The sequence below is a fragment of the Ipomoea triloba genome, chromosome 6, assembly GCF_003576645.1.
Source record: "Ipomoea triloba cultivar NCNSP0323 chromosome 6, ASM357664v1".
Lineage (NCBI taxonomy): Eukaryota > Viridiplantae > Streptophyta > Magnoliopsida > Solanales > Convolvulaceae > Ipomoea > Ipomoea triloba.
In genome coordinates, this window is record NC_044921.1 from 25,159,860 (window position 1) to 25,173,301 (window position 13,442).

Sequence of the window (13,442 nt, forward strand, 5' to 3'; positions counted from 1 at the left end):
CCCTTCCCCACCCAAATTTAATTTACCATAACAAATATATAATTTACGAGTTTTTTTTCTCTCTCTCGACTTTTATAGTATTTTCATATACGTAGAACAGTCGATGTGTTTGTTCACTTTTTGGCCAAAACGTCTTGTTTTTTTTTCAAATCTCAGTAGTTTGATTTTGAGCTTTTTTAAAAAACCACTTTTAGTTCTTTTAATAAGTTTTTGTAGACAAACACTACTTAAACACCAAAACAATTAATTTAGATAATGTTTAGCTGAAAAACTCATAAGAATGACTAACATGATAAGAAAATCAAAGTGAGTTAATACCTGAATTGGTCCTTCGACTATTATGATTTCACCATTTTAGTTATTGACTTCTAAACTTGCTTACTTTTTTTAAAACAGTAAAATAATTTGTTCAAGAATAAAAGATGTATTGAAGATGTTAGAACTTAGAGCAATGAGTGGGAGGGGGAATTAGTAATCAAAAACATTGTTGAGAGACGTAATTAGTAGTGTATTAATGATGGAATGGCCAAACCCAAACCCGGGCATGATGATTTGCCACTAAACCCGTGATCAAGTGACCCATGTAAGTTCTTGAGATGGCGCATCATCAAATCTCTACTGTCTGATCATGACATAAAGATTGAACATTAATGCCCACATGTGTGCCTTACATCTACTCTTCAATCCTTCATTTATACTTTTATTTAATTATTTATATCGGTGGTCGCTGACGGGTAAAATATATCAAATTGAGTCAAATACATTAAATTTATCGATAACTAAAAAAAAAACAGGTTGCCGGTCAAAAATAGTCGGAAAACATCTCCGACTTGCCTTCTCCCAGGAGAAGGTGACCAATACTGGTCGCCTTCCGCCGGTCGTCGCCGATCGCCGGGCGGATACAAATGACCTATAATAACAAGTCATTTACCTGTTTTGGCGTTTCATTGTCTCAATTTGACATGTTTGGGGGTTTAATAAACTCTTTTAAATGTTTATAAGCTTAATTGACTTTTGGTGTAAAGTTTAGGGCCCTATTTGACCATTTTCCCTATCATTTTTAAGGATTTTTTTCGATAAGAACTCATTGGGTATGTATTTATTATGTAAGAGTAGAATACATAAATCATAACACACATAAAATATTATTAGTCTAGCTAGTACATACATGAGCATTGATTACCTTGGCCATAGACATACCTTGAACAATCCTTTGCTTTACATCTCATCTACTAGATACAAAAATATAAATATTGATTAATTTATTTAAATATAGTCCATGTATATATATTATAGTTGGTGCCACCAAAAGAGTAAACCCAATGGGGGTGAGGGGGAAAAGGGATGAATGTAACTTGATTGGGCGTGTGTACATTGTTCCCTCCACTCCAAACAATTGGGCATTGATTCTTCAAAGGGGATTCATAAATAATTGAAATTTTAATTAACAATTAATTAGGGTTAATTAAAAAATTAAAGAAATCTTTGTGGTGTAGATCTTCTGATCTGTGCACAAGATTTGTTTCAGGTGATAAAATCATGGTCATCAGGCTTTATTTATTTATTTTTTAATTGCTCCCTTTCCTGGCTTTATTAGGCAGTGCATATAGTACAACCACTTCTGTTTATTTTAATTATTACTTTTTCACGCATGATTAATTATTGGTTTTAATAATAGTGAGTTAGTATAAATTTAGGTTTTTAAATTTGTTTGTAATTTAATACGGAGTAATTGGGAATGGATGATTAACGCTACAAGAAAGCTAAACTACACAATTTGTAGACTTGTAGTGATGCCACGCCAATGTATTTCGCCATCGAAAGGAACTAATATTACACAATGTATTTTGTGGCCCACCTCCTTTTTTTTTTTTTTAATTTTATTTTTAAGTGGTCAGCGATATTAATATTCACTACTAATAATTAGAAATGACCACAATTCGGTTTAAACAGTTTGATTCGAACTGAATTGGAATTGATCCAAAGGTTGGGTCAAAACTAATCGGTTATAGTTCCAAATTCAAAAAGAAGAAAAAAATCAATTAAGTGTAACTCCTTTTGTTAAAATATAATTTTAAAGATTTTTTAAATACTTTGCTAACAAAATTAGAAGATAGTTTTTTTTTTTTTTTTTTTTTTTTTGGGTGAAAAACATGCATTCTCCTGTCCCTTGTGGCTCGTTGTGTATATGTGTTTTTTTTTTTAATAATATAATTGAATTATTGAATTGAAAAATGATTTTAAATATACATAAGAATTTTAAAATATTATTACACTCTTTAAAAAACAGGTACAATAATAATGTAAACGAGACGTTGTGCATTTATAATATATTTAAAGTTTAAATAACAAATTATTATTATTATTATTATTATTATTATTGTTGTTGTTGTTGTTGTTGTTGTTGTTGTTGTTATTATTGTTTATAATTTATTAATGTTCATGTCCTTAAGGCTAGTAGATGAGGTAAATCGCGTGATGTGTTTCAATTGGTTTACCGATCTTATTCTAAATAAATAAAATTAAATGTTGAATCTGGACTATTTTAAAATAAAAAATATAATTAAAAATTCGATTCGAATCGGCGGTTCAAACTGTGGTCAAGTCTCATGCAACTGGTTTAACCAAAAAGGTATTGGCTAGAATCAAACTCGTGGCCTTTTAAGTACTTTAATCATAATTCATCCACTCGATCACATTTTTCTAAGCGTCTAGACCCTTCTTTTTTTTTTTTTTGACACCATGCAACTCTTTCCCACCCTGCACCGGTCTCTCAAATATTAATCAAGAGCTGGTGTAATATTTTATCAATGTCTACTCATCGACGTTCATGTTGACCCACTCTGGATCGACCCTTTTTTTTGACACCATGTAATCCTTTCTCACCATGTACCGATTTTTTAATAAAAGACTCAAGATATATATTCAAACTCAATGGTAAAATACAATACTAAATGACTAACCCAATAAATATAAGAATCGACCTGTCAACTTAACTAGTATCACTTTACAATATCTTAAGTAGCCGATTTGAGACAGTATGAAATGGAGATGAGTCCAAAATTTAAAGATAGCTATCAAAATATACATACGTATTTTCATTCCATCTGTATTATCATCTTCAATAACTCTCCAGAAGCTCTTGCTTTATTTTTATTTTTATTTATTTGCTTTATTAAATTCCCACTGTCTTTTTGTGCCGTATTTCATTATGTCATGTACAAATAATTTAGTTGAAATTAGCATGATTGAAGGAATAGTCAAAGATGAGAACAGTTGAAGATTTGACTGTCGTTTTCCTATTAACTGAATACCTGCTCTCATTAAGTATGTGTTAAATAAATAAATAAATAATTGATTAATTATTATTGAATCACTAAAATTCTTAATAACAAGAATTCAAACAATTAGGAGAATATATTCCCTTTTCATATGCATGAATTAATAAAGTAATTAGTGAGGTTGAAATTGAGGTCTAGAGTTTCACTAAAGACAAATGTTTTCATAGCTTTAGTGATGCAATTGATCGATATTGTATTACGATTCTTAATCAATCTTTACTATTTAATTAATATATTGTTATTTTATTTATAAATTAATTTTGTAATAAATACAAATATTGTATAAAAAATTAGAATTTGACTTGAACAAGATCGACATATATATTTGTTATTGAGAATCATAAATCAACTCGGATACCATATTATTGCAAAGTATTAACTACCGATCAAAGACGATTTTTGTGAAAAATTAATTTTTAAATAGTATTAGATGTGTTTAAAATCCCATATTCCCATGGTATGCTCTAGAGTATGTATTATCATTAAAAGGGGAATAATGAAAGTTGATTTTCTTTCTCTTTACCTCTTTTTTACCTTTTTGAAAGTTAATTTGGGTGTATAGATACCTTGAGTGTGATAGTTTTGTGTGCCCATAATAATGCATTCACTACTCAAAACCCATTATTAAAAAAAATTAAAAAGAAAAAAAAAAGAAGAGAAAAGGGGTAAAAAGTTAGATAAAGCTGTGGCTATGGTGATTAACTTATACAAAAAAATTTTAAGTGGGTATATAGAGTGTATGTATATATATGTGTTCGTGTTATGAAGCAATATAATATATAAAGCATTTATTTAGCAAAAAAAAAAAAAAGTATGGCATCCATCATTCTATTGATGGCTCACTTGATGGTTCATACAAAACTATAAATCACATCAATAATGAAAAGAGTTAATGTACCATACCTTTATTTTAGCTCGTTAATTTTCTTTTTACCCCTACCACCCTATTAAAGAAAAATCAATTTTAAACATGACATTCACTTTTCTTTAATTTACAAAAAGTAAATAAAAAAAATTTACTTTTACTATCTAAATGTGATATTTGGAGTGAATCCTGCCTTCTAACAAAGGGCCACAATAATCGATATTTGGTTCAAATTTAGAATAAAAATAGGAAACTCATAATTAAGCGTGAGACTTTATGGTTAATAAGTCAACTTTCCTGTCAATTTAGTCAATTGAGTTATAAATTTAAATTAGTTGATAATACCTCATTTTTTTTTTCACAATTAGAAAACACACCAAATTACAATCAAACCTATATAAGACACGACTCAAATTTAAAATGTTACTTCAAAGAATATCAAAATCTTTTCGTTCCAACTACACGTAGCTAGAGGAAAATAAATAATGGGAAAATGTAAATTGTAAAATGCAGCTGGATGGTTAGATGCATGGGCCACATGGTAATGTGGAGTCATTCACAGTTTTGAATGGTCAAGATTCAAATGATTGGAATTATCTTGTTATGCATAGGATCCTTACCCCTTTATGCTTTATACATTACATTTTTTTTCTTCCCTTTGAATGTTCAACTATTTAAAAGTTAGGAGGACTCAAAGCACAAATTATTATCCTTGACCCAAAAACAAAAGAATTTAACCCACCTAAAGGATGGTGTAATTATTATTATTATTTTTGGCGACGATGATAGAATTTCGCAATCACTTCATTAGATAAATTATGTTATTGTGTAATATCTCATAAATTGTATAGAAGAGGTAAACTGAACTAGAAATATTCTAGGCGACGTACTCGACTGATAATGTATTAACAATAATATAACTCAATCGTGACATTCTGGTATGAGAATTACGTTCAATCAAATTGTTTACCATTTTTGGGCAAAAAATAGTGTAATTTTGTTCAATTGTGAGATTATGGTATGAAAATTATGTTCAATCAACTTGTTTACCCGGGTAAAAATGGTGTAAATTTGTGGAGTGAAAATGGGGATTAGACTCATCCAAAAAAAGGAAAGTAGAAAGGATGCATGATTAGAGCAAGCAGCGTGACCACAATCTCGTGAGTATCTTTAGATGGGGGTAATGAACCTAAAAATAGATATGTAGAAAATTGGGGGAGGGCCCCAACATAAAGGATGTTAGGAAGGAAATTGATGTTTGGATTATTATTATTATTATTTTTTTTTTTTAAAACTAAGTTTTGTATAGTCTGATTTTAATTGTAACCCACATGTGTTGATGTGTTATTAATTTTCGAAAAAAAGAAGATGAGAGTTAATACTCGAAATGGTAATCAACTATGTTATATTTTATCTCATATAATTTTATGTGTTTGATTCTATTAATTTATAGATAATCACTTGATATGATTTTATTGATTCATCACTAGTTATATTATTTTTAGACAAGTTAGTTCAAGTAGAGAAATATTTTCTAAAATGATATTTATTGGTAGAATTATATTGAGCAACTTGCAATCTATAATATGTATAAATTGAATTATATAGTTAATGTATAATATATAATCTGTAATGTTAACAATAAAATACTTTTTATATAGAGAAAAAGACATAAGTACCTTGTACTATTAAAAAAAAAAGAGAGAGATAAAATTAGTAAATATAAAATAACTTTGGAAATGATGTAGCTTTTTTGCCCATATAAACATAGTAATTTTGTCACCATCACTATTTTTAGACTATTTCATAAATATTATAGATTTTTTTCTAATTACACCCTACTTTTTCTATATTATGGTTAGGGACCTATTAGAATCAAATATTTACATTGAGTTATAGCTAATTCCATATAGAGCTATTATTGTGCCTCAAATGAATAAGCTCACACTAAATCTTTTTATAAAAAGAAGACACCATAGCCTTTACTTCATACAAAAATGGATGGTTAATACTTAATAATATTCACGTTAACAGTTCACGTTAATATTCACCTTGTGGTCCAGTGGCATCAAATCTTTCCCTTTATACGGGAGGTAGTGGGTTCGAGCCTCAGTGATACTGCATTGTAATAGAGTCAGTAGTATTAAAAAAAAGAAGTTAATAATGTTATTCCATTGACCGTCACTCGGTACTTAAATCAATTTATACATGGAGAAAAATATGGAACTAGTTTTGTTGTAGGTACAAAACATATAAATTGTTGAGATTTATTTCTCAATAGTATTTATTTATATGTAGATACGGGTTCAAATGAGGTTAGAGCTTTCGGTGCGAATTGCACCATTAAGTATGCACCACAAAGTGTTCGAAAACGTACCAAAGTGAAACGCACCAATACACCACAAAACACACCACACATCAAAAAAATGCATCACACCTAATGGTGCATTTCCAAACACTTTATGATGCATTTATGTGTACCTTGTGATGCGTGACCACAACACCACACGGGAACTTTATATATATATATATATATATATATATATATATATATATCTATTTATTTATGTATGTATATAGGGGAATCAAAAGTTGGGGAAACTAGTGTTGAGCATAGGTTCAACCAAATCAAACCTAAACCAAAGAGAAAGGCAACTAAACCCCAATTGGAGGAATCAATAAAATCATGGTACAACCACCCATGGCCCCCACCCATTTCCTGGCCCCACTACGAGTGATAGTGTATATGATTTGTGCACTCCTTACACTACAAGCGTGCGGTTCGCACGTATGAACACTACCACGCCCCCCTCTCTCAACCTCCAAAATTAACCAAAATTAAATTAATAAAAAAACATATCAAAATTTATTTATTTTTCTTTTAAATCCATTTTTTCTATATAGCCTCCCTCCGTGCACTCCTCGTCTTTGACTCTGCTCTTTCTCTCTCTGAAAATCCGCATCACGCGCCCTCTCTCTCTCCTCTCTCTTGAATCTCTGTGTTTTTCTGGGTTTCTGAGGATAAGCAAATCTGGGTGCCGGATTTGGACCTTCATTCACTGTAAGTTCTGAGTTTTCTTCCCAAAAATGCAATCTTTGCTAGATTTTGTCTTCCTGTTTTTATATTTTCTTGCCATTTGCTTTTGGGTGAGATCTTATACCCCCTTTCTTAGCTCCTTTCCTGTGTAAATCTGGGTAAATGAACATAAACAAGGAATCATCTGAGTTATTTTCATTATCCCCTGTGCTCTTAGTCTTGGTCAATAATGGACAGTAAAAAGTAAATCCTGCCAATCAGCTGTAATTTTTCATTAACTTTTCTAGTTTACTTTTCAAATGCTTGATACACCATGTTGGCTTTTGTTAGCTCTGTATTATTCTATGTAAAGATCATGCTTTTATTATTCTTAGGTATCTGTTAGTATTTCTGAGCACAAAGAATAAACTGTGATTCTGTGAAGCTATTCCAATTAGATAAAGCAGTGATATATATACATATATATATATATATATATATATTGTTACATATTGAAAAATTTGCATATTGTCTGCTAAGGGGTGGTAAAAAGTTTTGTTTTTTCTCCTGTTATCTTGTTCTTGTGAGATTTATTTTGCTAGGAGGTGGAAAAAAGTTTTCTTTTTTCTGCTGTTATCTTGTTCTTGTGAGATTTATGTGGCTGCAGTTGTGATATGTGTGAAAAAACATTGCAGGGAGCTTAGACTAGATTAAGAAACTCAACCAGAAACAGCTCTGGCGAACTTGCAGAGTGAAGAACACTATGCGGTGGTATAGTCTTTCAATTGATGTGTTTCGGAAAGTGATCTCCTTGAACTTGTACTGCCGTGTGATTCTGTAAAATTGACCTCACTCTTGTAATCAGTTCTTGATTTACTGCTCATTTTACCCCCCTAGAGAATAGTTTGTTAGGCTTGCAATGGGATCCACTCGTTTCATTGTCATTCCTTGCTACGTCCGCTGGATTAGCTGAGTTTACCTTCTTTTCCGGCTTCCTCCCTGTTGTTTTCTCGAAGATTTCTTAACCATTGCCTTTCTAGGGTTTGTTTGTTTGTGTCTGTTTTGATTCGGTGCTGTAGATTTAGTCTCGAGAGTGTTCAATTCTAAAGCCTTGCCAATCAAGTTTGTGTCTGTTTCAATTCGGTGTTGGAGATTTAGTCTTGGGAGTGTTCAATTCTAAGCGTTGCCAATCGATATATTGTGGGTATTTCTGTGTGGTTTTGAGTAAAAGGTGTGAGTGTTTGGGATCTTTGATAATTTTCTACTAGAAGATTGCGGTGTTGCTTTGTGAGGAAGGGTTGGGAACGAGTAGTTATGGTGTGCCAAGCAGCTAGTCAGACGAGATTCCGGGCATTGAAACATGAAAATGGAGTTGCGGGGAGTGCCACCATAATAGTTAGAGTCATAGCGTGCTTTCAACCTCTCCAGGATTGCCAGGTTAGTGTTGGTTTTGCTGCTTCGGTTTTTTCTCTCATAAATTTATATTATGCCAAGAACGGTTACTGGTTGGAAGAAAGCTAATGTTCGTTTTGTATGATATTTTCAGGCTGAATATTTCCGTCACTTGTTGAAACCTGTTACGTAGATTGATTTTTTTTTTTGCCACTGCATTCAAGTTAAGCCGAAGATTTTTCATTTTTCATTATTTCTCAATATCTCAAGAAGTGTTCAGCAGATCGTAGTACCAAAACTATCGTAGAACTGGTATGTTTTGCCCTGTCTAAGTTGTTTATTTTATATTTCTGAGGATTGAAAACATCTTTTTGTGAATTTCATTATGATACGTTTGCTCCCCGATGTTTATTATAGGTGATTGCTGCAATTGAATGGAAAAGGACTTTAATTCTTGGTTCCAGCACCGGTGTTTGGACGTGCAATCACCCGTCTTGAATTCTTCGGGTGCACGAGTTGATACACAGCTGCAGAATAATTTTTCTGCATTTATGATTCCTCATTACAATGGGATATCGACAAATGGGAAATTTCCCTTGTCCTCATATACTGCCCCGCTGCAGTTCAAGGCAAACCAACCAAATGAGCCTCGTAACTGGTTTTACGGTTTGCCTAATTTCCACCAGGGCTCAAATCCATTACTGAAATCCGTAACTAAAGAGAAAGATCCAGCTGGGTCGGTTCAAAATCTTGGACGGATTGGAAATCCCGACGCTGTTGCTGGATGTGCCCAAAGGAAATTTCTTGTTTTTGATCAATCGGGTGATCAAACGAGGTTGCTCTACAGTTCCGCAAATGATACTCCTGCACAGGGTGTTCTTCCGTGGCTTCAAAAGCCGCCTTCAATGGCTTATAATTCGACGAAGGATCAGCTGGGGAGTAGAATAAACAAAGCGTCTCCCCTGGGCCGCTTTCTTGGCGATGAATGTATTGAAGACAACCCTAGAGGTGTCGAGGAAAGTGAAATGCGGGAAGATACTGAAGAACTAAATGCGCTACTGTACTCTGATGATGACGACGATGACGATGGTGAATACTCCGAGGACGAAGAAGAAATCAGCACGGGTCATTCTCCTAGTACCATGACAGCACATGATAAGCACGAGTGGCTCGACGAAAGGATTGAAGAAGTTGGTAGTTCCGATGAGCCAGCCAAAAGGCATAAGCTGATCGACGGTAGCTATGGTGTACCGTGCCCCCTAGACAATGCAACGCCCGCAAAACCCTTTGGATGCTCCGAACTAGAGGACGATGCAGAATCCAGCTGTGGCAACACCGATTACCAATTTTCGGGAGTATCGGGGAGGAAAAGATCAAGAAAAGAGAAAATACGGGAAACCCTAAGCCTTCTACAGAAGATCATCCCCGGTGGGAAAAAAGGCAAAGATGCAATGGATGTTATTGATGGAACAATTCGGTACTTGAAATCCCTGAAAGTCGAGGCCAAGTCTCTGAGGCTCGATGCTCTCTAGAATCAACAACATTATTCGTGCACCAAGTGACAGTAGTAGTAGTAGCAGTAGTAGTACTAATAGTGCTGTCTTTTCGATACCTTTTCTTTTGCTGCAATGTTTGGAGTACTTCCCGATGGTTTGTCAATGGAATAAGGGGAGTATAAGTACATTCTAGAGAGCTCGGTCAGACTGATTGGCGAAAGTTCATCTGTCATAACCAGTGAAAACTGCAGCTGTCTCGGGAGGCCAATCAAAACCCTCTTGGAACGAGCAGTTTTGGTTTTGAAATCCGGGGGCGCATTCTCTGTGAGGTAAATCATGATATGATGAGGTAATATCTTGACGGCTAAGAGAGGAAAAGAACACCACGCCAGGTTTGAAAATGCGTGGTGTGAGAGTAGAGTTGTTTTCTGGGAATGGATGATTGGTGAGAGGACTTATTGTGTTCATCCCCCATGGGACCCTGGAAAGGGAGGAATGCACGCTTGATGGGGAATTTGGGTCCCAAACCCTCACTTTCCACCCCCTTTTTTTAGATACTGTCACATTACATCTTGTGGGGATTCCCCAATCTTATCCCCATTGCAGCCTGCAGTAAATCACAGCAACAACAACAACAACAACAACAACAACAATCTGCAACTATCACCGCACTTTCGCGTTACATCAGGTATTCAGTGCCCCCCCTTCATCGCCCCGGCCTGGACCACTCCTTTCCAACAGGTCTTACCTGACACGAACATGATTAGTCTTAGCTGAATGGTCAAGAAAACTGTGCTTGAGGTCTTTCTCCCGAACATGATTAGTCTTTTAGGTGAATGGTCAAGAAAACTGTGCTCGAGTTCTTACTCCCGAACATGATTAGTCTTAGCTGAATGGTCAAGAAAGTTGTGCTCGAGGCCTTACTCCCGAACATGATTAGTCTTTAGCTAAATGGTCAAAAAAGTTGCGCTCTGAGTCTTACTTGACACGAACATGATTAGTCTTTTAGCTGAATGGTCAAGGAAACCCGCAGTCAGGCAAAAAAAGAACTTTATGCTCCTTTTCGTCTACGTCTCATGTGGGAACACGTCCTCCTGTAAATCGCGCTTTTCGCCTGCCATAAGAGCCGAGTAACTTGACTTTGTGTGGGCATGACATGTTTATATATATGTATATTTCTTTCCACATATATATAGTTGTTGTGATGCATGCTTTGAAGCCATGATGATGGTGATATGTATTTTTTTTCAAACTATTTTAGTATTGGGTGAGTGTTTGTTTTTGTGAGAAATTGTCTACTGTGGCTAATGGTGTCATAGGTTATATTGTCTTTATCTCTCTTGTTCTTACATGGCATGCACGCATTCTACAAGTGTGAGACAGATATGTTTGAGTTTTGATTCCTTTGCCAATTTGTATAATGTAATGGTATGCTGTTGCTGGGCCCCACATGTCTTGCATTATTTGCCCTAAAAAATTTAAAAAGAAAAGAAAAAAGGTATTCACTTAACGTGGAAAACAGGATAAGACCCGGAGATAAGACTTAATTAAGGAAGTTTTGTCTTAACTTTAGGATTAAGAATCGCATGATTAATGATACCACGCGATACTCGTGTTTTCCACTAATTATTATTGTTTGGAGGAGATTAGGCGGTTGACGACAATGATGGTGTGTGCTTTCTTTTCTTAACCGGACAAGAATTATCAACAATTTCGTGCGTTGTTATCACTAATTGCTTTCTTAATTATCATATTAGATGACGATAAACGCGTTGAGGTATGAACGCACGTTTGACAAAACAAAAGCAACGCAATCAGGAGTGAAGTTAAAAATTTCGTTTAATAAGGACCAAAAATATAAATATTTATGATAAAATATGAAATTATTGAAATAAATTGTATATCATATCTATAAATATAATATTCATAAATATTTTTTTATTTTAATTAGATCCACTTTACTTATTTCTAGAAAAATTTATATACGATGACACATATTTGAACCTTCTAGATTACATTAACTAGTTAGTAATATTTGATAGTTTTTAAGTATAATACTTAGTAATATATTATTTATTCTTATTGAAGCGCGCGCGGGCGCATACACACATATATAGATGCGCGCACATATAATGGAGCTAGAGTGGGTGAGGAGGGGAACTGGCGAACTGCCTTCGTTAACCCCATTTGAATATGCACTTGAATGCTACATAAATCAGTCGTGTAATGCGCGTGTAAAATTATTAAATCTAATATCTGCCGTAATAATTACATCAACGAGAAGAAGAGGTTTGATTGCATTTAAAATACCCTCACAAGTCACAACAAATTTACGTAGTTTGAACTTTCTTAGCCTTATATTGCAATTGGTCCAATTGGATGCCAACTCTTTAATGGGCTTGATAGCTAGGCTAGTCATTCAAGGCTCGTGGGCTTACTTGTAATTAGTTGGGCTTATATGCCTAAAGCATACAAATTCACCAAGCCCACAACTTTAGGCAAATTGTGATATGGACCCGAGTCCACCTTGCAAAGTGAACATAGGCCCAAAATACATGTCTAGAATATTTTATGAATATAGAGTTTAAAAATTGGGTTATACGGTTGAATATAGAGTTTTGTAATTGTGAATATAAAGTTCTTTAATTGTGAATATAGAGTTATGTAATTGTGAATATTGAGTTATGTAATTTTGTATATTGAGATCTAAAATTGTGAATATAGAGATCTAAAATTGTGAATATGGACCTGAGTCAATGGCATAACAACCCACAACTTCATCTGCCCGCCCCTATCAGTTTCGCAAATTATATCATGGATTAAGATTCACCTTATATTATGGATCCTTATCCAAAACAGTTCCAATTCATAACTTGCATAAATGGTGCCTTTACTACCACCATTTTTTTAAAACAAATTTTATTAGATTGAATTGCAAGAAATTACGTTGTTTGGAGGCTTAATTACAATTTTTTTGAATTCAATTTTTAATTGCAATTTGTTATTTAGTTGGATGAACTATTTTACCCTTTATTCTTTTATTTTTTGTTTGCCATAAAAAGTCCAAACCACCATTTTCAAACACCTGAAAATAGAAATGCGTACAGATACTATATATCATATGATTCAAAATTCTACTCATTAGGTCTCTGACTTTTGGTGGTATGCTTTATTCATAAAAGTCAATGGAATATCTCATCCAGTTGAAAAACGATCCCATCGCATTATTTGAATCCAAATTGACAAAATTATCAATTCCATTGACCGTATGCAATTGTAATGTCGAACTTTTGGACCGATTTTCTTGATTAAATATAAATTACTAAAACTTG

The 13,442-nt window shown here is 33.7% G+C and overlaps 1 protein-coding gene across 1 annotated transcript; it reads left to right on the forward strand.

Moving 5' to 3' along the window:
- Positions 1–7,125: 7,125 nt before the first annotated feature.
- Positions 7,126–11,556, forward strand: LOC116022164 (transcription factor bHLH143-like). Its single transcript, XM_031262762.1, has 4 exons — positions 7,126–7,267; positions 7,918–8,659; positions 8,769–8,926; positions 9,032–11,556. Exon 4 carries the CDS (start codon positions 9,049–9,051, stop codon positions 10,144–10,146), a length of 1,098 nt encoding a protein of 365 aa, XP_031118622.1. The 5' UTR covers positions 7,126–7,267; positions 7,918–8,659; positions 8,769–8,926; positions 9,032–9,048; the 3' UTR covers positions 10,147–11,556.
- Positions 11,557–13,442: the final 1,886 nt, after the last annotated feature.

What these genes read in the sequence shown, in the direction of transcription:
- LOC116022164 (XM_031262762.1), top strand. Translation starts at nt 9,049, where the DNA reads ATGGAAAAGGACTTTAATTCTTGGTTCCAGCACCGGTGTTTGGACGTG.